At 44.1% G+C, this 27,909-nt stretch overlaps 1 protein-coding gene and 1 long non-coding RNA gene across 3 annotated transcripts in view; one reads left to right on the forward strand and one right to left on the reverse strand.

Annotated features, from left to right (window-relative positions):
- The first annotated feature begins 4,792 nt into the window (after window positions 1-4,792).
- LOC308458804 lies at window positions 4,793-26,495 on the forward strand. The gene is made up of 2 exons (XR_013977681.1): window positions 4,793-6,373; window positions 26,076-26,495. It is a non-coding gene; the product is annotated as an uncharacterized lncRNA (long non-coding RNA).
- CCBE1 (collagen and calcium binding EGF domains 1) overlaps window positions 17,039-27,909 on the reverse strand; it is a gene marked incomplete at its 5' end in the record, with an annotated part of 157,642 nt that continues 146,771 nt past the window's right edge. For both annotated transcript variants that reach the window (XM_080973592.1, XM_080973593.1), the window contains 5 exons: window positions 17,039-20,419; window positions 21,489-21,524; window positions 23,259-23,294; window positions 23,383-23,522; window positions 24,582-24,702. In XM_080973592.1, coding sequence (XP_080829718.1) covers window positions 20,186-20,419; window positions 21,489-21,524; window positions 23,259-23,294; window positions 23,383-23,522; window positions 24,582-24,702 — 567 coding nt within the window. In that variant the 3' untranslated portion in view covers window positions 17,039-20,185. The remainder of the gene's footprint in view (window positions 20,420-21,488; window positions 21,525-23,258; window positions 23,295-23,382; window positions 23,523-24,581; window positions 24,703-27,909) is intronic.

The raw sequence follows: 27,909 nt of genomic DNA on the forward strand, positions 1-27,909 counted from the left end.
AGAAGATATAGAAGCATGATTAGTCGCACCAACAGGGTAAAGAACAGCTTCTATCCGTGGGCTGTTAGGAGGCTGAATGAAAAGATAACAACAGGGCAACTGACTTTCAGGTTTGTGTGCGTGCGTCAGTAAACGAGGGGAATACGACTAAGAGAGCTGAGTGGGGGGTGCTGGTGTAATCTCACTGTATACAAGTTGTACAAGTGACAATAAAGTATTTCTATTTCAATTTCAAGCTAAACAAGCTATAGCTTAGGGCCCCACTCTCTTGGGGGGCCCCAAAAAATTAAAGGAAAAAAACACCTGGATGTACATTTCCAATATATAAGATAAAAAACAAACAAAATAAAATAAAAACCTACATACAGCAACAGTGTTTTGTGTTGTGTAGGCTCCTAGGATGTAAGTAATGGGCCCCGCCTGCTGGCCTGCTCCCTAAAATATCACTGTTTTTCTCATTTCTATATCAATTGCTTAGATAAAAGACGTATTTTGTTATGTGCAAATGGCTTTAGATACCTATTAGGTCCATAAATTACCATATAGCATATATTCAACACAAATATTAGTGACAATTTGTTGTTGACAAAGGACAGCTGGACATATAAAGGGCCCCATTACCTTCAGTAGCTGAGGGCCTCATCAAACCTAAATCTGGCCCTGGCCACTGTCCATACAACATGGCATAGTAATAGTGGCCTATTGCATTGGGTTTCTGAGATTGTTTCCATGAAGTGCCCTGAACTTGTCAAATGTACAATATAAGTGCTAAGTATCAAGGCAATGGGGAGGGGTGAATTATATTTGCAGTTAAAGCTCACTTTGCTGGAAGCAGAAGAATGGAGAATACGCAAAGAGACGAACTGTGACCATGTACAGGCCAGCAGTGGTGGTGATGAGAGGAGGAATGGAGGTAGGACTCGGAGTGAGCAAATCTTTCCTAAGCTCTTCACTTGCAAGCGCAAATGAAGTTCCTGAGGAAGGGAATAAAACCCTGAGCTCCTTCTTTCCCTTATCTGAGTCTGGGTTAAGGATAATGCTTGGCAATCTGCTTCCTTCTGTACAAGCAGCAAAAAGTGCACTGTTACGGAGTCTGGACATGTTCTAAATGCCACTGATGTGACCATTCGTGGTTATGCATTCCCTCGGAAAGGAAAGAATTTGCAACTTGCTGATGCCATCTTGTGGACAAGGAAAGAAGCCAACCAAGAAATTATGGGGGAAAGAGACCTAAAACCTCTGCTTTACATAGGAATAAAGTTCCAGGTGAACTTAATTTGGGACATTTCCAACCATGCTATTTTAAACACTGAAAAGCATTTTGGGAGAAGGATTTGCTCAAAAATATGCCCATATTCACCTAGGACAGAACTGCCCAGACTGGCTTAATCTGTCACCGGTGATTTCAGCATGATTAAGCCAAACCAGAAGGTAGATCATAGATCATAGAATCATAGAGTTGTGACCACAAGGCTCATCTAGTCCAGCCCCCTGTGATGCAGGAATCTCTCGTCCAATGTGGGGCTCAAATCCACAGCCCTGGCGGCAGATGGCTGAAGGTGATTGATTCAGGAAGCAGACCTTCCAAGCGTTCCTATTTTCCAAGGACGTCCCTGATTTAGAGAAGCCGCTCCAGTTTCTGATTTGATCCCGGAATTTCCCACTTTTCCTTAGGATGTCCCTATTTTCATTGGAGAAATGTTGGAGGGTATGGAGTTATCCAACTCCCGAACCATCTGGAGGCAATCTTGTACAGTGGTACCTCAGGTTACAAACGCTTCAGGTTACATACGCTTCAGGTTACAGACTCCACTAACCCAGAAATAGTACCTCGGGTTAAGAACTTTGCTTCAGGATGAGAACAGAAATCACACGTTGGTGGCAGCGGGAGGCCCCATTAGCTAAAGTGGTACCTCAGGTTAAGAACAGTTTCAGGTTAAGAACGGACCTCCAGAACAAATTAAGTTCTTAACCCGAGGTACAACTGTATAGAGTTTTCTTTAAAGTTTAGTGCCTTATTGTGTTTTTATATACATTCATACCTCGGTTTGGGAACAGCTTAGTTGTCCAACAAATCGGCTCCTGAACGCCAAAAACTGAAGTGCTCCGGTTTGCTAATGTTTTTCAGAAGCCGAACGTCCGACGCAGCTTCCGCTTGAGTGCAGGAAGCTCCTGCAGCCAATCGGAAGCCAAGCCTTGGTTATTTGAACATTTCGGGAGTCAAACAGACTCCCAGAACGAGCTAAGTTCAAGAACCAAGGTACCACTGTACAGTGGTACCTCGGGTTACATACGCTTCAGGTTACATATGCTTCAGGTTACACACTCCACTAAGCCAGAAATATCGCTTCAGGTTAAGAACTTTGCTTCAGGATAAGAACAGAAATCGGGCTCCGGCGGCGCAGCGGCAGCAGCAGGAGGCCCCATTAGCTAAAGTGGTGCTTCAGGTTAAGAACAGTTTCAGGTTAAGAACGGACCTCCGGAACGAATTAAGTACGTAACCAGAGGTACCACTGTATGTTGGAAGCTGCCCAGAGTGGTTGGGGCAACCCAGTAAATTGTGTGGGGTATAAATAGTAAAATCATCGTTATGGAATGGAATGTCCCTATTTTCATCAGAGGAACGTTGGAGGGTATGAGGAAGTGCCGTGGTAACTTCCAGTTGGCTTGGCTTTGCCCTTAGGGATGTTGTCATGCACCCCAATCTGGGGCTGGCTATGTGATATGGAGCCAAACTGTATGTTAGATTAAGCAAGTGATGAGTAAATACATCCTAGACTTTTGCTCCCCCCGCCCCATGGCTCAGATCCCCCCTCCTGTGGCTAATATATGCTCCAGCAGTGAAGCTTCTCCAAATTTGTCTTGCTTTTCTCTAATATTTTATACTCTTTTCTTTAAACAACAACAACAACAACATGGTGTAACAAGTGAAAGAAACAAGCAAACCTGCAATATTCAAACCAGAAGTAAAGCAGTCAATATATAATCCCACCCAAAGTATCAGGCCCTTACTGGCCCCACATCTGATGGCCGAACTGGCTAAGTGCAAAATGGAACAAGTGTTGCTCCTTTCATTCCTCCACCCCCTATGCTTTTTCTAGCTGCAGGTTTGATGGTCCTGAAGAAAAACTAGCTCTACCAAGATTTCTGACTAAATGCAATTCAATGCAGTGAAAGATACAAATTAAACCAAGATAAAACACCAGCTTGCAGCTTCGCTGAAGTTACAGCGTGGAGAAAAGATTCACAGGGAAGTTTCCCCCCCTCCCAGACCACCAGAGGTCACCCCAGAGGGGAGCCAAGTGCACTGTGGTGTTTTCCTTTTCTTTTTTCCTGATTAAAAATCCCACAAAAAACAATAAAGAGGGCAATTGTGTTTGCTGTGGCTACACACTACACATTTCATCTGAACATGCAAACACAAATTCCTAAACATGTATGCATGTACAGCAAGGCGTCGTGCTAGAGAATGGGCCCTCACCTCGCGCACACCAAACATTGTTGGGAATAATTGTCTGTCAGAAACCTCAGTGTGAAACAGTTGTGTGTCTTCGGAAGGCCTTGGGTGCTGTGACTAGGCCTCTCTATGTGGCCCACAAGACTTTCCCATCTCCTTCCCAAGCCATGTCTCACACTGGCCCTGATCCACACCATTTTGAGTATTTTTGTCTGGATGGAATATGTCATTGATGCGTGACAATGCCATTTTATTTGCCTGGGTGGATATGTACAGTGGTACCTTGGTACTCAAACGCCTTGGTTCCCAAATGCCAAAAACCCGGGAGTAAATGTTCCGGTTTCTGATTTCCGGAAGCCAAATGTCCGATGCGGTTGTCGGCTATCGTTTCTGGGGCGCCTGCACCAATCAGAAGCTGTGCCTTGGTTTTTGAACATTTTGGAAGTCAAACGGACTTCCAGAACAGATTAAGTTTGGCACTTTTGTTTTTGCTATTTATTTTGCATTTTTGTTTTTGAGGCTTTTTCGGTTAATTTGTTTTTTTGACTGTGTGAAACCCAGTTCAGCTACGGATTGATTGATTGTGTGACTGCGGAAATGGATAAAAGCCCCCCATCCAAACAATGACTAACATCAGTGCAGGTAAGAAAAATAATAATCATTTTAATTTTTATCATCTAAAATACTGTCTTATTTATTTTATAGTACACTACATTGATTATTGCTTTCATTTTATGGATCAATAGTCTCATTAGATAGTAAAATTCATGTTAAATTGCTGTTTTAGAGGTTGTTTTTAAAAGTCTGGAACGGATTAATCCGTTTTGCATTACTTTCTATGGGAAAGTGCGCCTTGGTTTTGGAACACTTTGGTTTTGGAACAGACTTCCTGAACGGATTAAGTTTGAGAACCAAGGTACCACTGTACGTATGCATATATCAATGTCTGGTTTTTGCATAGATGAAATATAGCCTACTATACATTAGGAAGTCACACCCGTTGTCCTCCTAATGCACAACCAACTACTGTATGTTTCTAATGGTGATGGGGCAGACTCTCCAAAGACAATCAGCACTAGCATTTTGTATGCCACCTTTCCATAGTTAAAACCATGCTCAAGGCAGCGTACAACATGAAAATATTAACATAATCGCAAACATAACAAAAGTAGCCATGAATGAATAAAACACATCAAAAAGTACACAACCAAACTCAATTTCTTACATAAATCTAAAAGATCTAAAAAATATAGATACAAAAATATTATATCAATAACAACAACACCTCCCAACAACAAAACCCCTAAACAATAGTTCAACTCAAGAGTCATAATAATAATAATACATTTTTATTTATACCCCGCCCTTCCCGGTTCAGAAAACCGGGCTCAGGGCGGCTAACAACAAATTTAAAACACTTAATTGATGCAACAAAAAAAGAGCATAAAATACAGTATAAAACATGAATAACAATAAATTCAGAATTCAAAAATCAATTTAGGGGGGAAATCCACCCAATAAACATTAGATGATCACCAGGGCTAGCTGGCTAAATTAGTCCTATTTGGACCAGCGAGGAGACCAGGGGAGAATTAGGGGAGAATCATAAGGCTCAGGCAAGTTTGTATGAGTGAAGGCAGTCTTTTCAGGCTGCCAGTCAGGCAACTAGCCAGCCAAGCCATTAAAAAACCTTTGCCCACCTGGTCCCCTACAGATGTTTGGGGCTGCATCTGCCAGCATGGCTTCAGGGTTAATACTAGCACTTTTTATCAGGCCCAGAAGCAAACAAGGAACCAGCACAGTTGAAATAGCAATGCCTCACTCTGCTCATAAACTCAAAGAGCGTTCAGCATTCTGACCACTGCATTCTGCACCAATTGCAGCCTCTGAAACCATCTTTAAAGGCTACTCCATGTATAGAGCGAATGGAGTACCCTATTGCTGTGCATGCGTTCCATATGCTGAGAAATTTGTTCCTCGTCCCATGCAGGCTACCTGGCCCAAGTATTCCCTCTAATTAAAAGAACCCTGGCATAATTGAGCATTTAGTTGAATGAGCAATTCACTTCTGAATAGCGCAAATATTTGGATACAAGTGTGTGGTCAGCAGACACTTCATTGATATCTCTGACAATGAAGGCCCCCGTGGGAACAAAATGGGTATAAAGGGGAGAGCAGCCATTTATGGGGAGGTGAGTCATTAAATAAAAAATGGCCACAAAGGGGATTTTTCTCCGCTCCTAATAAACAGATTATCTAGGCTGCCTTCTGAGCAAATGGGTCTGGCATGGAATCAGGATGGCCAATTTGGAATCCCAACTCATTAACCTCTTTTCCTGAAAGGTTAAATTGGAATAAGGATAAACTTGTTGCATTAGGAGAATAGAAGGATATTGTGGTGATCGCTGGTGGGGCTTATTCAGGTGGCTTTGATGCCAGGGGTTAGGAATGCTGCCCACACCTAGGGCATTATTTTGCCCATGTGGCTGACAGGGGCAAACATGCAAAACGGCTTAGGTTACATATGCCTGGCTTGCTGTACAGTATACAACCATTGTGTTATTTTTCTTGTGGGGAGAGACACCTTGGCCCAGAAAATGCCTGTGCTTCCAGTGTGGGATAATCTGCAGCCAAAATCACAAATGCATGATTGCTAGAGAGTCACAAGCAGGGGGATGTATGACGTCACATCCTGTAAACTTTTGTGGCAGGAGGGGGAACAATAGAAAACTTAATATTCTTTCTGTCACTGCACATGCTCTTTTTCTTTCCTACAATGGTATAGGTTGTCAGTGAGTTCTCCTCAAGGGAGTGTATACCACTATGAGCTGGAAAATGGACTTCTGTGATTTTTAAGGATTCTTGCCTGCCTGATTTTCATCACTGTAACTGTTGGATCCTGGCAAGTCTTTTCATGTGAGTAAACCTGTTTTAATCATGTATTTCTAGTGTTGCTATTGTATCCCACCTTAGATGGGGTCATGACCTAGTTATGTGTTCTGCCTTACTAGTTGAAGACCAGTGCCTTAGGGAGTGTGGCCGCCATTATTATTATTATTATTATTATTATTATTATTATTTGTAGTAGTAGTATTCTGAGCCGCTGTTTTGGCACAGTGCTTCCTGGCAGAATTTGGCTACGAAATACTACTGGTTTGGGGCATTTTCATACATGAGGTTTCAGTTGCTTTTGGTAACATCCCTTATGCCATGTTAAAGTCTAAGGTGGGTGTGGGGAGCTTTTGGCCCTCCAGATGTTGCTGAACTTCAAATCCCATCAGCCCCAGCAAGCATAGCCCTTGGGTAGGGATGGTGGGAGCTGTCGTTCAGCAACATCTGGAGGGTCAAAGGTTCTCCACGCTTCAGATAGATATTGCATTTCCTTGTAGATAAGCCTCGCACTTCATTTGCTACACATGTCTTTAATTTCCTCCACATTTTGATCAGCTCTTATGCTATCTGGGCTTCTACCTACGTGCTCCCCAAGGTCGTTTTACTTGCAAACTAATGGATGGGAAACGCCAGACTTTTTCATATCCTCTAGAAGGCTGTTTCTTTTCCTTTTGATATATATTGGCCAGCAGCAGGAGAGCAACGAATCATCCTAGATATTACTCACCTATTTTCTCACAGGTCTTTCCATGCCTGCTTTGCATTCCTTCCCAGGGTCACATTCCACTGCCGACAAATGTGCCATGTGATTCGGGTTAGAATCAGAAATGCAGTGTTTCCACCTTCACCCGCTGTTAAGGACTGCTGTGTGTGACGTTACCGTGGCACTCCTGAGATTCTTTTTGAAGGTTTTCTGTGACACGTGGAGGTGTCAATGTTGGCTGACCACAGGACTTTTCAAGGGGGAATTTTCTCTTGCAATCGACTCTTGAGTTCATCATTGGAGAGCCACAGGTGTAAATAATTTTGCCTTGAGTTTACGAAGTTAATGAACAGGATAAAGTTAGGTCCATTAATTTCAGCAGGTCTACTCTGAGTAAAACTTTCTGGAGCACTGCCCAAAATATTTATTTGTAATATTTCTAGTCTGCCTTTTTCATGAAAAATGTTTGAGACGGCTTATAATTACATATATCAGGGTTTTGTGTTTGAGCCCCACGTTGGGCAAAAACATTCCTGCATTGCAGGGGGTTGGAATAGATGATCCTTGAAGTCCCTTCCAACTCTACAATTCTTTGATTCTATGATATATAATAAAGCAACAATATGTTGCAGTATTGAGTGTTGTTGTTCAGTGTCCTCCAGAATATTCTGCCCCATTCGTCCTCTCACCCAGTTATTGCCCCCAGTCCTGTCAGTCAGTGTTCTGTAGCCACCAAGCATGCTCAGACCTCACAGGGGACTTAGGGACTTCGTCGAACTATTGTTGTTGTTTAGTCGTTTAGTCGTGTCCAACTCTTCGTGATCCCATGGACTAGAGCACGCCAGGCACTTCTGTCTTCCACTGCCTCTCACAGTTTGGTCAAACTCATGCTGGAAGCTTCGAGAACACTATCCAACCATCTCGTCCACTGTCTTCCCCTTCTTCTTGTGCCCTCCATCTTTCCCAACATCAGGGTCTTTTCCAGGGAGTCTTCTCTTCTCATGAGGTGGCCAAAGTATTGAAGTCTCAGCTTCAGGATGTGGCCTTCCAGTGAGCACTCAGGGCAGATTTCCTTAAGAAAACCATAGGGCTCCCCTAAGCCTGGTGAGTGGATTAGAACAAGGAGATATGGAGAACTGGTGCATTGGTGCCCTAGTATGAAGACCAGTCTCTTAGAGTAGCTGAGTAACTGTATGTATATAATGTTTTCAGGAACAATGGGAGTGTCTCCCCCTTCCCTATTTCCCATTGGTACTCCCTGTTCTTTAAATCTTATGAGAACCTGACCTGGTTGAGGGAGTTGGGTACATTTAACCTGGGAAAGAGGAGACTGAGAGGAGATATGATAGCCATCTTCAAATATCTAAAGGGCTGTCACATAGAAGATGGGGCAAGCTTGTTTTCTCCTGCTCCGGAGGGTAGGACCAGGACCAACAGATTCAAGTTACAAGAAAGGAGATTCCGACTAAACATCAGGAAGAACTTTCCGACAGTGTGAGCTGTTCAGCAGTGGAACAACTCCTTCAGAAGTTGGTGCATTGGGGTTTTAAGCAGAGGTTGGATAGCCGTGTGTCAAGAATGTTTTAGTTGAGATTCCTGCATCAGAGAAGGTTGGACGAGATGACTCTTGAAGTCCATTCTAACACTACAATTCTATGATTTGATGATACCATGATTCAAAGTTCTGATCCAGTACTCATAGCCTATGCTTCGTGTATGTTCCTTCCCCTGATGCTATATTTCAAAATTACTGCAATGTTTTGGTTTTCTTAAAATGCTACAACCCTCTGAACCCCAGCAAAAGTCTGGAAATCCAGTCCAAATGAACAATCAGATGACATAGTTAACTAACGCACTATCTATAAAGTCTAATGATTCAAATATAGGATACCAATCTAGCCAACTTTAAGCACTTTTAAAACCCCATTAATTCATCCAAAGCAATCAATGGGACTTAACAATGGCTGGATGCTGCCCAAACACAGTGCATCAGTCAAGCTGCTTGCTTTGTGCGCCAAAGGCTGAGCAAAGGCTGAAGTCGATAATGCGTTACACATTCAGTGCCGTAATTTGCTGGAAATAAATTTAATTGCAAATAATCTCTTAATACTGGGTGTACGTGTGTGATGGGATGGTACAATTTTTACTGTCGAGACGCAGAAGTCAGGCTATCAGTATATGTGTGAAAAAGGCTTAGGTAGCTCACCTCGTCCATCTTTCTTGCTGTTTATCTGGTTCTGATAGACAAATGCATTCCTGGCATCTTTGGCTGCTTTTTCTTTTTTAATCTGGATTTTAAGAATAACCTTCTGCCTGGGAGTCTTCCTTCCAGGAGTGGCATCAGTGACCAGACCCCGCTGGACCTGCCCTTCCTCTCCACCACTGAAAATTGCTTGCTTGTTAGTCCTCCTATGTCTTGGCATCCTAACTGGGACGGGGTGGGAGGTGGGGTTCCTTGTGAACAAACATTTTTGTGGACGTCACATGCCTGAAGATTTCCTTTTGTTGTGAGATGTTTCATATATATTTCTGTCAATACCCCTGAGGGACTTCCCAGTGTCATGGACATAACTTTTTTATAAGTAACAGCCTGGGTGTCAGGGTCTGTGCGGAGAAGGGCGACACTGAGGAGGAATGGTGGGAGCCTCCCCCCCCCCGATCCTGATCAGGATCCTGGATCTTTCCAGGAGCAGTGGGACGGTATAGATTTGGAACAGCGGTTCGCAGAGGGACATAGACAGAAGTTGGGAAGAACTGGGTGGTGAACAGCTAGGAGAAGAAGAACTGGGAGAGAGAGTGAACAGACTCAGTGTTGCTGGAAAGTATCCATCTGCTCAGCCCAAGGTCAAGGAGAGCAGATAAGGTGGCAGCACAGAAAGCATAGTGGTTGAGAGATCAGGTTGCAAGATGCGGAAGTGACGAGGGGGGACTAGGGAGGAAGTGGGTGGAACCCTTAATTGGGAGCCCCTTCATTCTGAGGAATGGATTATTTGTTCTCTCGCTGTGATCATTAAAATCTCTAACTGGTAAGAGACTCCTTTCTCTTTGTTCTGCGTATCTACTGCCAAGGGGGTGGGGTGGGGTGGGGAGAAAGCTGGGTCCCTGAAGCCTGACACTGGGGAAGGATTTTGTTTCAGAGCACCGCCTTGCATTCAGAAGGTCCTAGGTTAAGTCCCCAGCATCTCCAGGTAGGGATGGGGGAATTGGAAACCCAGGAGATCCAATTCTAGTCATTTTAGACAGTGCTGAACTGGATGGACCCAATGGTCTGACTAGGAATAAAGCAGTTTCCAACGACCCATCTCTTTTATCGACTCTATACTGCTCTGTTGGGACGCGGGTGGCGCTGTGGGTTAAACCACAGAGCCTAGGACTTGCTGATCAGAAGGTCGGCAGTTCGAATCCCCACGACGGGGTGAGCTCCCGTTGCTCGGTCCCTGCTCCTGCCAACCTAGCAGTTCGAAAGCACGTCAAAGTGCAAGTAGATAAATAGGTACCGCTCTGGCGGGAAGGTAAACGGCGTTTCCGTGCGCTGCTCTGGTTCGCCAGAAGCGGCTTAGTCATGCTGGCCACATGACCTGGAAGCTGTACGCCGGCTCCATCGGCCAATAAAGCGAGATGACCCCAGAGTCACGACTGGACCTAATGGTCAGGGGTCCCTTTACCTTTACTGCTCTGTTGCACTTGGAATGGTTTTACTCGTTTTAGAATTCCAATGGTTTTATCTGTTTTTATAATTTTCTACTATATGGTTGTAACCTGTCCTGGGATGGGACTGTGAAGGGTAGGCAAGAAACCTTATGAATGAGTGAAACCTTTGGAGGGCGTCAGGTAGTGGAAGTCTGGAGCCAAAGGCAAGAGCTGAACTAAAGGATGCCTCCTGGATTTTTGGGAGCCAAATATTTGGCAGTAACCTTGGGACAAAAAAGTCTCTGACAGTCTAAAAGCTAATCAGTTGCGGCAGAAATCTGCAAAGAGTTTTCACATGGCTTGGAAAGCAAAGGAGAAGAAGCCATTTTCTTTGTGAAATGCTTTCCATCTGTTGTTTGCTTTTTAAATAACCTAGATCTAATTCGCTGTGTGCAACATCAGCACTGCTTTCAAAAGGCAAATCACCAACACATGCTTCTCTCCATCACAACTTGGAACGCATACGGGTCGTGTCATGTGACACATGACAGTTTCAGTGCTTGGGAAAAGGTGGAACCTGTTTTCATCAGAGGGCAATGTAAGGTGACAGCACATGACCATTTGCCAAATTGTCCCTCATCATGGTAAGGATGGAACCTCTTGGTGAAACGATTATATTTGATACAAACAAACAAACAAACCCTTGAGGAAGCAAGAAAGTAGTAAATATTCCCTGCACCACTTGGTGGAACGTTATAACCAACTTACCAATACAGTGGTACCTCGGGTTAAGAACTTAATTCGTTCTGGAGGTCTGTTCTTAACCTGAAACTGTTCTTAACCTGAAGCACCACTTTAGCTAATGGGGCCTCCCGCTGCCACTGCGCCGCCGGAGCACGATTTCTGTTTCCTGAAGCAAAGTTCTTAACCCGAGGTACTATCTCTGGGTTAGCGGAGTCTGTAACCTGAAGCGTATGTAACCTGAAGCATATGTAATCCGAGGTACCACTGTAGTTTGACTATGTTGTCTACTAAATGTCTCTCTGAACAGGACAGGACAGGACAAACTCATTTCCCCTTCAAGGTTCACAAAACAAAAAGAAATTGGCTCAGTCCTGTGTATTGTTACTAAGTAAAAACATTGTTATTTTCAGTTGTGGGGGAGAATGACACGAGGCAGGTCCAGTTAACCAGATATACAACTCATAACAACAAAAGGAATTCTCGGAGTATCCCAGAACATCTGCTCTACAGGCCTTTGACTTACCACAATGAGCAATGCAATCTGCTGTATCGTCGACCACCATGCACTAAAACGAAACACTGCGTCTCCTGGGATTGTTGTTAGCAATGCTCATGCGCTGGGCTTTCCAAAATGAGGAGTCATTGGATTTGATGGAAGAGGTCTAGTAGCAGAATGGTCCACTCAGAACAAAAGGCTCTCAACGTGTAGAGCTGGTGGACAGAAACCAGCTACGCCGATAGACCCTTCTTATCAAAAGCAATTACTGAAGGAGGACAAAAACTGTGCCTGGGTGGTGGGCACAGGGACAAGTCAAACATTCTCAGTCCTGCAGTCACAACATTTCTAAGCACTGGCTGCTTCTCTTTGGATATCGCTAACCAAAATGTTTAAGGAGTCATGCGGCCCATCTTCCTCACTGGTAACTCTCCTGGTCTCCATTAGACAATGTTTTTTTAAAATAATGTCTTCATTAGAACCATGCTGTAGGAAGTCATCCAAGAGATCCTACAGTCCAGGATACAAGATAGCCAGATAAAGGTCCAGGTAAGACATTGTGCCCCCCCGCCCAGAGAGGCGGCAATCTACTTTAAGGTAAATCGTGCCTGTGGAGCTGCTAAGCTAAATACATTCCGATAGCTGTCCAATGGCAGGCCACCAGTATACATGTTTTGCTTTATGGGACTATATAAGCAGCAATGGTTATAGGAAGGCTTTTAATTTACGGCAGCTGGGGGGCACATTCAGCTTGCTGCGTCAGAAGCATGTCCTATGCTTTTCTTGAACTTTCTGGGACAGTGTTTTTCTTTGCAGTTCAGCTTAAAACTTGTAACATGCCCACCCTGTTATAGGCCTGATCCTATTTGATTAGTTTCCTTTACCTAGCTTTGTTTAAGTAAAGGCATAGTCTCCCTCCATCTCCATACCTGTGACTTGTCAACGGAAGGAATTCTCCTAGTCCCCATGTTCAACTCTGGGTTATATTTCAAAATAGCACCAAGTGACTTGCTTCACCGGCCCAAGGATTTCTGCACGTGTAATGGAACATTTCCCCCTCTCCTTCCTCGAAGCTTCCGCTTAAGCCATTGTAAAGGATCCCCAAATCTCTGAAGCAGATTTGGGGATGTCTTGGGGGACATGTGCGGGGAGGAAAGTTACATTGTGCAAGCAGAAATCCTGGTGATGTTACTACTATCTATGTCCTAACCTTTATGGCCAAAGTGAACACTTCCTGTCCCTCTTATGGCATCCTTTCAAATACAGTGGTAGCTCGGTTTTTGAACGTAATCCATTTCGGAAGACTGTTCGAGTTCCAAAACGTTTGAAAACCGAGGCGCAGAGGGCGGCCTGCAAATTTCATAGAGAAAATTGAGAAAAATAGCATATACACTCAGCAGAAGCCGTTCGACTTCTGAGGCGTATTCGAAAATGGAAGCCAGTGTGGTGTAGTGGTTAAGAGTGGTAGACTTGTAATCTGGTGAACCAAGTTCACGTCTCCGCTCCTCCACATGCAGCTGCTGGGTGACCTTGGGCCAGTCACATTTCTCTGAAGTCTCTCAGCCCCACTCACCTCACAGAGTGTTTGTTGTGGGGGAGGAAGGGAAAGGAGAATGTTAGCTGCTTTGATACTCCTTAGGGTAGTGATAAAGTGGGGTATCAAATCCAAACTCCTCCTCCTCCTCCTCCTCCTCCTCCTCCTCCTCCTCCTCCTCCTCTTCTTCTTCTGAGTTTATGGCATTCGAAAACCGAAACGTTTGTCAACGGAGACGTTCGAAAACCAAGGTACCATTGTATTACATAATTGCAACATGCCTGTCCTTATTTTTTCCTCTAGGCTTACAGACCCACTTCCCTTTGTTAACATAGCTGCTCTCCCATAAATCTTTCCTTATAGCTGTGGTTCCCAGAAGTGGAGAGGGGGAAGAGGAGAGAAATGCTCCATATTGGATTGATTTGCTTTAAAATATTTTTTATCCTGCTTTTCTTTCTGGAAGAATTAAATATGGTAAGAATCAGATTTGACATATACAAAGATCACTTTTCCTCTAAGACTACTATCCTTTAATGTAGCACTTCTAATGTGAGGAGGTCACTCTGGCCAACTGCTAAACGCATTACATTAGGTTCCCTCGACGGCGGGGGGCGGGGCGGGGGGAGCTCCATTTTAAGCTACACACACACAGAGCAAGCGCCTTTGAAGGAGAGCTCCCAGAGTCAACTGGCTTGCTCCTGAAGCAGAACTTTCTTCCAGAGAGGAAAATCAGTTTGGTTTCAAAATGGAGCAACCCCCCCCCCCCGCTTTGGCTTCACTTAGGTCTTGCCATTGGGAAACTCCCAAGTGCAGTTGATGCCAGTAGGGTTAACTTTTGCCCCACTTGCAAAATAATAATTGGGACTTCACTTTTAAGCTAATAATAATAATAATAATAATAATAATAATAATAATAATTATTATTATTATTATTTATTTATACCCTGCCCACCTGGCTGAGTTTCCCCAGCCACTCTGGGCGGCTCCCAATCGAGTGTTAAAAACAATACAGCATTAAATATTAAAAACTTCCCTAAACAGGGCTGCCTTCAGATGTCTTTTAAAAATAAGATAGCTGCTTATTTCCTTGACATCTGATGGGAGGGCATTCCACAGGGCGGGCGCCACTACCGAGAAGGCCCTCTGCCTGGTTCCCTGTAACCTCACTTCTCGCAATGAGGGAACTGCCAGAAGGCCCTCGGCGCTGGATCTCAGTGTCTGGGCAGAACGATGGGGGTGGTTTTTATGTGGCCATGTCTGCTTCTGCCCTACATGTATAAGTGCCCATGCAATGTAGTGGTTTAAGTGTTGGCCTAGGATCTGGGATACCATGCTTCAAATCCCCGCTCAGCCATGACGCTCATAGGGTGACCTCGGGCCAGTCACTGCCTCTCAGGGTCACTGTGAGCATGAGGATAAAATGGGATATAAATGTAATAATAAATAAATGCACACAAACATCTGGTGTGGAGCACGGAAGGGAACAGCCTCATCGGCCAAATTGGGAGCTGTGCCTGGACTAATTAGGCTGGAGGGCCCCCTCCCCCCACTCATTCAAACCAATGCTCCTCCCCTTGCAAATTTTCATCTTGGGTTTAGATCAACCCACCCTGAGCCCAGTCCTACTCATCCCAAGCCAAACTGGTGAATGATCATGCAATTGAGTGCAGATAGGTGTAAGCCATTGAGATTGCTATTACAGTGGTGCCCCGCAAGACGAATGCCTCGCAAGACGAAAAACTCGCTAGACGAAAGAGTTTTCTGTTTTTTGAGTCGTTCCGCAAGACGAATTTCCCTATGGGCTTGCTTCGCAAGACGAAACGTCTTGCGAGTTCTTGCGAGTTTGTTTCCTTTTTCTTAAAGCCGCTAAGCCGTTAAGCCGCTAAGCCGCTAATAGCCGTGCTTCGCAAGACGAAAAAACCGCAAGACGAAGAGGCTCGCGGAAGGGATTAATTTCGTCTTGCGAGGCACCACTGTATAGAGCTAATGCATCATTCAGCATTATGGAAGACAGGCGCGAGTGGAGAGAGAGCATCTGTTTTTCCAGGGACTTTTGATGGAGGTGCACCTCCCTGAGCTCTGCAAGCCGTAACACATTGTATTCTCCCCTGATGGAGCCTGAAACTTGCGGACCGGTCCACCCAGTTTGGGGCACTGGTGTGAACTTTGCATTTCCCCACAGAACCAACCGGTTATCTCCAAGAACCAAGACCACCCCTCGCTTTGTAAACCTGGCATTTCATCTATAGTATGGTTACCAGATTTTTTTCAATGAATCTGGGGACACATTATTATTATTATTATTATTATTATTATTATTATTATTAGCTGAGTAGCAACAGGGTGTCAGTAGTGGGGATGGTGAGGCAAAAGCCCCTGGGCCCAAGCACACATGCATATTGTATGAAGAAGAAGAAGAAGAGTTTGGATTTGATATCCCGCCTTTCACTCCCTTTAAGGAGTCTCAAAGTGGCTAACATTCTCCTTTCCCTTCCTCCCCCACAACAAACACTCTGTGAGGTGAGTGGGGCTGAGAGACTTCAAAGAAGTGTGATTAGCCCAAGGTCACCCAGCAGCTGCATGTGGAGGAGCGGAGACACGAACCCGGTTCCCCAGATTAGGAGACTACCGCTCTTAACCACTACACCACACTGGTATAAAGGTGCAAAGCCCTTCTTTTGCACCCTGTGAAACATAAATGTGCAGTTTTTTTTAAAAAACTGGGCAACAGCCCGCTGCCTGCCCATGACTCCCAAGCCTTCCCCAATCTCCTTCCCCCTTTGTTTTGATAGATCAGGGGAGGCTCGGGAGTCACGGGCGGGTGGCCGTTGCCCAGGAGGGGCCAGTCTGGTAGTGCAGTTGGCTCTGGCTGCCGTGGCGCCTGCCATTTTTCCTGCAACACAGCAGCAAGCAGTGAGCAGCTCCTGAAGCCAGCCAGAGCCAACTGCGCTAACAGGCTGGCTCTGGGCTGCTGAGGCTGCTGCTGCCACGTTTCCCAAGGACAGATTTGCAAATCTGGGGACATTCCAGGGACGGATTTTGTCCAGGGACAGATTTGCAAATCTGGGGACTGTCCCCGGGAACAGGGGATGCCTGGCAACCTTAAACTATAGAGCCCCACCTTGATCGAGGGAGCCTGGGTGCTGGCTTTCTGAAGCAGCCTTTCCTAAGCAGCTGTTCTCCAGATGTTGTTGGAGTCCAGCATGAGGGATGCTGGGTGCTGTGGTCTAGAAGGGCACCGACTTGGGGAGAGATGGTATGAGGTGCCCATCAACTGTGGTTTGTCACTGGCCACATCTACAAAAACGACATACTTTTGTATTTGCTTTACAGCCAAACTACACCTAACATAATTACGGCCTGAGGATTTCGTTCACACAGTTGAAGGATATCCCCCCTCTCCACTTTGTATAGTCAGCCAGTAAAAGCTGTAGCACCTGCTTGAGAAAAATAGCTTATATGTGTCAGCCTGTCACACTCACTGCCCTCCAGCAATGTGCAGTGTTTGTCTCTGCTGGCCTCTCTTCATAGACACCATTTCAAAAAGAAGTTGGAAAAGATACAAGGGAGTCAGTACCGAAATAAGAAAAAATATTCTTCTTTAATTGCAAATACATTGCATAATCACAGTCACTTTTTATACTCTCTAGTACTTCATATAATCATCATAAATAATTGTGTGTTGCATAGCTTTCTAAATGTGTACAAAGGGACAAAGCTCTGTGTCTTTTATTATTACAAAAAAGGGAGGAAAGTAATAAAATTATGGGTCACGTTGTTAACCTCCAGTTGCTTCCGCTCGTTTACTGTGAAATATGATCTCAAAGAGAGACCGGCCACAAATCTACTGAGAATGAGTTTGCCCCAGATCCACTCATTACTGTGAGGCATGCATGGGGAAAATTCCTGGTGAACTGTCTGCACAGTTACAGACAGTCTCGGACAGGGATTGCGTTGAGATCTCGAGGGATTACTCAAAGGTTATAGAATATTATTTCTTCCTTTCTTCTGTGTGTTTGTTCATGCCAGTTGGGAAATCTTTAGCAAAAACTTTTCAATGTCTGCATCTCGGCTAATTTTTGGTTACTGCTACCTACTGCAGAAGCATACACACCAAGGGGCTAAGCTGTCATATGTGCAGATCCTATGCACTTTTAGCTAAGAGCAAGTCCCCTTGAACTCAGTGGCTCTTGCTGCTATGTAAACATGCACAGGATCAAGCCGCCTTTCTACTGAAATCAATGGACCTACTTTTAATAATGATGCTTAATCAGCAATACATAGAATCTTTGGAATTGTGGCCATTTAAAAACACGTTCTAGGGAGCTGGTATTTTTTTTTCTGTAGACACATTAAGCCTTTAAAAAGCAAAAAGCAAAACTTAACCATCTTTTGACAACACAGAATATTCTCATTACACTAAGCGTTGTGAATGGTTTGATTATACTTTTCTTTTCGTAAAATAAGAGTGGGCGTGAGTCAGTCAAAGCCTGCACTTGGCTCACTCCCACTGAAAGCAATGGGACTTAAGGTCTGCTGGATCGTGCCCACACTGCCTCTTCTGGCTATTCTGCTTTCATACCTTAATTCTCCACTACCCCTTACTAAAAACCCAAGGAGCCAATCCAATTGGCCCATCGCACAGGCTTTTAAGAAAAAAAGCCATCAAGCGAACTGAACTAGATTCATGAGATTTTCTGAAGTACCACTACTGATGTGAAAGCCCTTGAGCATTGCAGCCCTCAAATCAGGACTTAGATTTAAGTAGGGGATATATTCAGTATATTCTTTTTCGACCATGGACCAGCCATAATCTCTTCCCCCGTCAGCACTAAATTGGCATTGCGTACAAGTTGCAGCCAGGGGAATATGGAACGAGAACTGACTACATGACTGTATTTTACCAAAGATACATGGATTAGAAGTCTGATTACAGGCAATTTTATATTGCACCTAAAATGGGGATCATTCAAGGTCATTGCCTCGTGGCTGGAAAGTACAATTTATGAACCATTGACACTTGGCCACTTTCCCGAACTTCACTGTTTTGCTAAGAAAAAGGAAACGTCATGCATTTGTAGCTACCTCTGACTGCAAATTATGCCACTGCACTTGGAATTACCAATGCGTTAGGATTTTTATTTTTTACTTTTTGCTCCAAAGCAGAATATATTATCTTGTCCATGTTTAGACAGTTCTGGGGCTAGTTCTTGGGCTAACAAATAATACAGCTGGATTGTGTTACTACCAGTAAACGTCTCTGTAAAAAAGGGAACTGAGAAACTTTGGACAATAAAACATATAAAACTTTATACATTATCAGTGCATTTTTAAAATATTGTACAACTCTTTTTAACAGTGCAGTCCACAAATCATTTAAGCCACAGAACTAGTACCTAAAGTAGCTTATAGGTCACTCGGCTGTAGAAAATTACCCTGGTGCACTTGAAGACCCTTGCCTACTTTTGAGCACTCATTGCAGATGTAAAATTTCCTCCTTTATGCTAATGTTAGGCCATTGCGTGAATGCAGAAAGTCCCATTCCTTGCCTTGCACACGCTGTATCCTTGGTGCAACGAGAGGAAGGGAGTGCCATGGTGAAGATGAGAAGGCAAACAATTATTTACAACTCCACGTTGTACATGTCCTCACCTTCAACTCCCACCAGCAGCATCAGGGAGTTGGGTGGCAAGGAAATGGAGGCCAACAGCACGGCATAATTATTTGGGAGTATCTCAACAGGTGGAGTACATCCAACTTGCTCCTTCAACTGAGCTCCTTTAAAACTGTCTACACTTTAAAGTCACAGATACAGCAGCTGCTCCCCTACTGGAAGACAAAGGAGAATGAAATGTGTTCTGAGATGTAGAAAAATTGAAGATATATAATCATGGTCAACCAGTATCCTGTCCAGCCTGCAAAAGAAAAAAGGAACAGGAGGAAGGCAGTGCAGGTGGATGTTCATAGCTATATCTGCACAATCTTTCCTCTAGATGTGAGCAGAGTATGATATGGGAATCCTGGGTGACAGCCAAATTCCTGATGCCCCTTGCTCTCGAGAGTCGAGTTACACTATAAGCAGACTCATGGGATGCATCTGTTATTAACAACCTAAGAGAGCAGCTGGATCAGAGCAAAGGTCTATTTAGAACAGCATTCCATTCCCAATAGTGGCTGACCAGATGCGTCTGGGATGCCCACAAGCAGGGCATGAATGTTATGGCGCTGTTCCACTTGTGTTCTGCACCAATAGCTATTCTGAAGCACACTCTTCCTCTGATATGGAAGGTAATATATAGCCATCATAAACCGCTGAGCTGTAGCACTTCAGGCAGAAACCAGAAGTTCAAACATTTGAACACTCCTTATCTTAGAAACAAACAACTCCATGCAGACAAAAGACAGCATGTTAAGGAAAAGAGTAGAAAGGATTGTTCCTTTCTAACACATACGTCTTCTACCTACAATCAGGTCTTGGTTTTTCGTATGCAGTTCTCCACCTGCACATTCCAACAATGGATAATTCTCACTGGGTGCTGATCACCTAGCTGGCTCTTAATTTGGTCCTGCCTGCAGTGCTATAGTAAGGGAAGACGGTAACTTCAGTGAATCGTGTACATGGGCCCATTTCCATGGGGCTAAACTGGAATATGTGTAAGTACGCTGGCTTAAATGACTTGTGGACCACTGCCCTGCAAAGTTTTACTATTTCCAGGTCACAAGCTCGTTTTAATGATTGCCTTCTCTATACGTTCGGGAGTCTTTTGACGCAGTCCTTTGTTTGTAATCTTCTCCGGATCCCAGATCCACTATGTCCTGATAGTTTGTAAATTCCTGAGGTAATGGAAACTCTTCAGTCGATGAATGAGTCCTGTGGCCAAACACCCGCTCTTGTAGCTCAGCGATGTCATTTCTGATGTCGGCCATCATTAGCAACAGGAAGTCAAAAGAACCCGGTGGCCCCTGGAAATATTACAGGGGTGACAATTAAGTTACTAGTCCCTCAGGTTCCTAATGACTTACAGTACATCACAGCACCAGTTTTGGATAGATTATCAAAACAGAGGCAAGGAAACTAATGAAAATTGAAGTCTGGAAAAACAATCTGTACTTGAATCTTTTCTGAATGCAAATTTCAAATAAGAAATGAGAAATGCTTCAGTGTGTAAGATTCTGTTACCCTCACTATTGTGGGCACAGAGTTGGCTTTGTATAGGAACTGAGAGTGTCTGATACGAGACGTTCATGTCTTCACCACTTATTTCATTAAAAGAAACGTCAACAATTGCTTAAAGGGAAGAGCACAGAAGGCACTTATTGGGACTGAAAAACAGACATGCTCACATCTTCATACTGCTAACCATTAAACAATGTCCTCAGTCTGGAGCCCCATGTGTGCTTCAGAGCAGTTCCAAAGCATAAATGAAGACTGTTCCAACTGATTGCAGTTGGAGGGACAAAGGGATACAGGTATGGGAGAGACTATTCCACCCATACAATTATCAGTAGCCCTGGAAGACAGGGGTCAGTTTTTCAGCGTTCCCATGCCCAGTGCATTTGTCTGGATGGGGCAATCTTGAGGTGCAGATTTTGGTCACTGTAGCTCTTAATATTAGTATATTTAACAGTGTTATAGGAAAAAGAAATGCATGAAGCAGCCCTTAATTTCATGCTGTTATGGGTGGTAACCAGCTAAACAGTTATGCTAGCACAAGCACTTTGGGATGTGCAATGGAACTTTGCCTTTCCTCTCCCTGTGAACCTCCTAAATTTGATCTGGGGGGGGGAGGGGGGTTGGGAGCAATCCCGCAACAGATTTAGAAACACATGGGGGGAGGGCTACACAGAGAGATGAGAGGGAGGGGAAGTTATGTTGTGTAGCTCAACGGCTTTATGCTAGTGCAACTGTTTAGTTGTTGTAACATAGAATTGTAGAGTTAGAGGGTCGTTTAGTCCAACCGGTAGTATGTAAATAAACATTTGGAATTGGATAAATAAATAACATTGCATTGCAACTGGATAGGATACTTACCGGTGCTCCTTTTTCTCCTGGTGCCCCTCTGTCACCCTGTAACAAACATCATTTTCATTGATTAAAATGGAACCATAACTTGGAGACCTATTCCATCCTTCAAAAGGAACCTGCATCAAAATGTCCCTTCGACTCTGTAGAGACCTCATCTCACTTTCACCATGCAAAATCACTTACTGTGTTATCCTATGCATGTCTACTCAAAAGCTGGTCTCATTGAATTCAGTGTGTATATATAGGCTAGTGTATAAAGGATGGTAGCATTAGAACAGATTGATTTAGGTGTCAATCAAGATGCATTTGTTTTCTCAAGCATATGAAACTGGTTGAGAAGTGGGTTGCTGCTAGATTGTAATGTAAAGGTAAAGGGACCCCTGACCATTAGGTCCAGTCGTGGCTGACTCTGGGGTTGTGGCGCTCATCTCGCTTTATTGGCCGAGGGAGCCGGCGTACAGCTTCCGGGTTATGTGGCTAGCATGACTAAGCCGCTTCTAGTGAACCAGAGCAGCGCACAGAAACGCCGTTTACCTTCCTGCCAGAGCGGTACCTATTTATCTACTTGCACTTTGACATGCTTTCAAACTGCTAGCTTGGCAGGAGCAGGGACCGAGCAACGGGAGCTCACCCCATCGCAGGGATTTGAACCGCCGACCTTCTGATCAGCAAGTCCTAGGCTCTGTGGTTTAACCCACAGCGCCACCCATGTCCCTGATTGTAATGTAGTTTTTTTCATATTTGATATTTCATTTATGATACTTATTTTAAATTGGTTTTCCCCCCAACCACCTCTACTATGGATTTGTATATTTTTAATATACTGTATTGCTATCTAACAACCTGCAAACCTTTGAGTTGAAGGCCAGAAAACAAATTCAATGAACAAAAGTCTAAATCATCGTTCAAACCACGCATTAAGTGATCTGAAAAGTTACACTTGAAGCAAAGGTTAAGCATTTGAACATCCTACTGAGTTAAATGGGACTTTCACTAGGTGTATTTCTGACTGAGTTCAGCAGGGCTCTCACACTACTAAGTGTGAAGCATTGATTTCATTTACCTTTTGTTACATATCAAAGTTAAGTATCATAGTTCTAATCACATTTTTTTTATCTGTTGTAAGTATTCAAATCAACAAACTGAACCAAGCTTTGATGATTATTCCAGAGCAGGGAAAAACTCTAAAACAACTTCACCCCAAAAGCCAAATCTATCTGTACTGGGAATAGTTCCAATCAAATTTACCATAAAGTAAATGAACAATAGATTCATTTATACCCTAGATGTAGGCTAAAAATGTTTCCAATTAATATAGCAGATGGACAATATTATGACAGCATAGAACCTTCAATTTCAAGACATATCTAAGGAGATATGGCCCTGATCTGTGATAAAAGATAAACTGCAATGCTCAATAGGATGGATTTGTGGCTCCATTACTGTATCAGGATTTGGGTCTGCAGATATCCTGAGCTTGGGAGATATCAGGGGTATCAGGTGGAGATTCAGTCTGTACATGACCATCACACTGGTTAGGCAGGAACAACAGGAAAACAATCTATATTAGCAGGCAGGCCATGTTGTATGCCCGATTCATACAGAAGCTCACTTGCAAGGCACTCTCACACTACTCAGCCACAAGGGGGCTCTGCTTGTTGTTTCTTGGGATAGGCCCAGCTTTACTGCTGCCTTCCTTCTGCCTTCCAATTAGTTGGGAACTGGGAGCAACATTTCATAAGACACATGCTAGAGGGGAAAGAATTGCTTGCTCACCTTTGCTCCATCTCTTCCTGGTGCTCCCGGAGGACCCTGAAAAACAAAACCGCAGTCCTTATGAACATGCAATAACCCAACCAATACGCTGCGTGCATTTATGGAACGGAGGTGCAATACTGACCACGGGGCCCCTTCTGCCCTGTTTAATATGGGACAGGTCTGGAGAGGGTCCCATAGGCCCCATTGCTCCTCTAGGGCCTGGCAGACCTGGAGGGCCAGGAGATCCAGGAAATCCAGGGCTCCCTTGCGGACCTGTGGCACCTGCAATAAAAGGGAGATAGTTAAGGCTGTCAGTGGGTTCATAGATGTGGCTGGTGAATGGGGGCTGAACAACAGGGAGAAGCAACACCCCTACTTTAGTTTGTGTCTCAATTGCTGGGAGACTAACCAGGAGCCCAGAGGTTTGCACCATCTGCCTTGTATCTTGGCCAAAATAAGATCAATTCAGCCCAAAGATTATGATACAATTACATAAATAAAACAAAACAACCACATGATTGATTGATTGATTGATTGATTGATTGCATTTTCTCCAAGGAGCTCAAGGAGGCTTATACGTTTCTCCCTGCTCCCCCATTTAATCCCCACAATAAGCCTGTGAGGTAGGCTAGGCTGGGAGAGAGTGACTGGCCCAAGGTCACGCACCAAGCTTCATGGCTGAGTGCGGATATGAACCCTGGCCTCCCAGATCCCAGTCTGACACTCTAACCACTCTACTACGCTGACTCTAATGATATTGCACTTTATTGCACGGTATTAATAGTAGTACTTTAATGCTGGTTCTGAATGTGTTTTTATTACTTTGTATTTCACAATGATGTTTTTAAAATGTCACAAGCTGCCTTGATTCCCAGCTTGCAAGGAAGGTGGGATAGAAATGCAATAAATGGAATAAATACTGTAGCTCTTTATGTCTCCTGCATATAAAGAGCACAAAGAGTGAGATCTGACAGGTTGAGCTTGGCAAGGAAAGTTGAGAAACCTTTCTCAATTCCCAGTCCAGAGATTCACTAATCACTAAACAAATATATAGCTTGGGAATGGAATATTTTCAGTTAGGAGAGGAGGTGTGGAAGAATCAAGCTTGCAGAACCTTGGACAGCTCCTGGGATGGGATAAACCAGATGGAACAAGGCATGCTTTGAGGCTCTAACTGTGTGTGTGTGTGTGTGTGTGTGTGTGTGTGTGTGTGTACGTATATACCGTGTGTGTGTGTGTGTGTGTTGATGGATGGTTGTTCCTACTCTAAGCTCCTTGTACGAATGGTAGTATACAAATATGATAAACATAAAAATTAGTTTAACTACTTTATTGCTTTACCTGGAGGACCCTGATCACCTGGCTGTCCAGGAGGACCTGGTATTAATGTATTGGATGCAAGTACTTTTTCTCCTGTGATTGGTTTGCTAAGGTCAGCAGCATTATTTGGCAACAAAGCAACCTGCAAGAAAGAAAGCACCACAAACCATTAGCTACACAGCATATTCAGTGACACCAAGTTGAGTTTTTGTTGCTTGGAAGACAGCACAAAATGAGATCCGCAGTTCATGACCCAGCTACTAATTCCATCAGTCTATCCTCTGAAAGAGCCATGGTGCTACACTTGGACTGGGAAGCCCACTGCTATTTGATGGATAACTCAAGGCACAATCCTAACCCCTGGCCATCAGGGGCTGGATGAAGTGGTGTTGCTGGCACTGCACCCACAGACTTGGAACTTGCACCTGTTGGAGAGGAAGGTCGAGGTCAGGAAAAATGCCCCTTTTCTGAGACAGTTCCTAGGCTGGAACAGAAAAGAGGCGCAGATCAGGTCCACTGGCATCATGTGATAGCAGCATGGTAGGCACAGGAGCCTCTCTGCCCCAAACCATTCTTCTTAAGAACTGTCTGTGGGCAGATACTGGTGTCAGCTCCTTCCTGCCACTTGGGAAGGTGTACTGGGCCACCTCTCTCTGACAGAGCTTCTCTGTTGGTGGTTGAGCTTCCTTCATGGCAGAGGTCAGTGGAGCCCAGCAGAGCTCTGGACATGGCGGATCAGGGGCTTAATTTGCACTGTCCCCTATTATCTCTCCACCACCTTATCTACCTCTCAGAGTTATTGTGAATGGGCAGCTTCAAGGAAGCAAAAAATACCCAAACATGAAGAAGTAGACAATAGTCTAGTTACAGGTTGGTCTGCCGTAGTCTAAACAAATACTTCATGCGTGTATCTGAAGAAGTGTGCTTGCACACGAAAGCTCATACCAATAACAAACTTAGTTGGTCTCTAAGGTGCTACTGGAAGGAATTTTTTTATTTTGTTTAGACAATAGTCTGGAATGAATAGCTTTACCTTTACCTACCCTGTGGCCAATGATCAAGGACGATGGGAATAACGAACAATATTTTGGATTAGACCAAACAGAGGTGCCAGAGACTGAACCTGGAATCTTCCGCATTCAAAGCACTGAGCTATGGTGTTTTCCCTTCCAAGGGCTCAGAATACTTACAGGATGAGAACATTTTCTCCCCCTGCTGAGTGTACACATATGCAATTTGAGTTTTATTGCCAACTCGTTTATTTATCTTGAACAGATAAGACAGGCACTTTCATAAAGGACACGTAGGGGCAACAGATGCCAACCTGCAAATTCAACGTGACCCTAAAGCTCATGCAATGTATGCTAAACCAGTCACTCACTCCTGTCTGCTCTCTCTTCACTATCTCAAGGTCAGAAGCATCTGCCCTGTGCTTTGATGATGAATATTATTATCTTAGCCAGACACGAGCATGCACTGATCTAATGTCTATTCCATTCCACTTTCTTGATTCAGGCTTGGAATCGCTCTTGAAAATGATCTCACTCCCAAGTCTCTCTTCATGCATGAATCTTTCTTCACAAGGAAACAGAATACCTCCCTACAATATTTTCAAAAGGGACAATAGTCACGGAAATGAGATCTAAGCCCCACCATGGCCTGTATTACATGTACTTTTGAAGAAGTTCCGTGTGGAAACCGTTGCTCAGTTGGCTTGGCGATGGATCGCCTGGGTCCAGGCTAACACTTATTTCTAATTAAATACATACTTACATGTATCTGCGCAAGCAACATGTGCAATGAGAGCTATTCCACACATGGGAATGCTTGCATGCCTGGATTGCTTGCTATTTATTTCTTTTGGCAAAGGGCTCTCCCTCTCTCTGACTAGTTTTGCAACTCTGTCGAGGGGGATGATAGGGAAGAAGGTTGTTTTCTGTTGTTTTTTTTAAAATGTATCTCTGAGGAATTATTTCCATTATATCTGCATAGAATCCCTGAGTGCTGCAGAGAATCCTGGGACACCATTTAGGGCAAGCATAGGCAAACTCGGCCCTCCAGATGTTTTGGGACTACAATTCCCATCATCCCTGACCACTGGTCCTGTTAGCTAGGGGTGATGGGAGTTGTAGTCCCAGAATATCTGGAGGGTCAAGTTTGCCTATGCCTGATTTAGGGCTTGCTTCACAGTGGCTATTCTCCAGGTGTATCGGGATTTCTTCCGATATAATGTGAGCTGAGAACAGGACCAAGCACTCCACACTGCAGGGAGAGATCAGTGATTACAGTGGTACCTCGCAAGACGAATGCCTCGCAAGACAAAAAACTCGCTAGACGAAAGGGTTTTTTGTTTTTTGAGCTGCTTCGCAAGACGATTTTCCCTATGGGCTTGCTTCGCAAGACGGAAACGTCTTGCAAGTTTGTTTCCTTTTTCTTAACACCGTTAATACAGTTGCGACTTGACTTCGAGGAGCAACTCATAGAACGCGGTGTGGTGGCCTTTTTTGAGGTTTTTAAAGACTTTGGTGATTTTTGAAGCTTTTCCAAAACTTTCCCGACACCGTGCTTCGCAAGACGAAAAAAATCGCAAGACGACAAAACTCGCGGAACGAATTAATTTCGTCTTGCGAGGCACCACTGTATAAGCAGGCTCTGTTCCAGGGAAATTTGCTTACCACTGCTGATATTCTATCCAACGAACTGCTAAAAAGGAGCTATTCTGGGCTCCTTTGGGAGGAAAGGTGGGATATAAATTTAGCAAATAAATGCATACATATACAGTAAGCTTCTGAGAACTCCAGGAGCGTCATGTCCATCAGGCAGCAGCTGAGCTCAAATATTTCACTATTATTTTGCAGCCCCATTTGCACTCCGCACACTCCATTCACTGCAAGCTCTTTCATATCTCCCCATACTGCTCCAAACCCAGTATTGTAGTGTCATTCTGGTGCATTTTATTGGGGGTAGGGAAATGGTGGTTTCTGGAACACCTAGAACACCCCAGAACATCTACTGCCACTCGAAAAGCCCCCAAAACCTATTAGGAATCCCACCCCGCTTGAAATCACTCCAAATTTCGGCTGCCTTTTGCCCCACCCTCCAAGATTCCAAGCCTAGAGTTGGAAGATTCACACTTCAAGCTTAGCCTCACATCATGCTATCAGATTCCTGATGATATTGGCCAGGGTGAGTTTCTCTTGCATAAGATAAAACACAATACGGTTCCCTTGCGGATTCTTCTTTTGAAGGTTTTACAGAATAAAATTGGCTTCATAGTCTTATATTAAAACAAAATAACAAAACCCTGGAAAAGGACTCTTTCTCTTCTGTCCTCTAGCTGAATAGCAAG

Source organism: Podarcis pityusensis (assembly GCF_964106645.2).
Source record: "Podarcis pityusensis genome assembly, chromosome: 11".
NCBI classification, from domain to species: Eukaryota; Metazoa; Chordata; class Lepidosauria; order Squamata; family Lacertidae; genus Podarcis; species Podarcis pityusensis.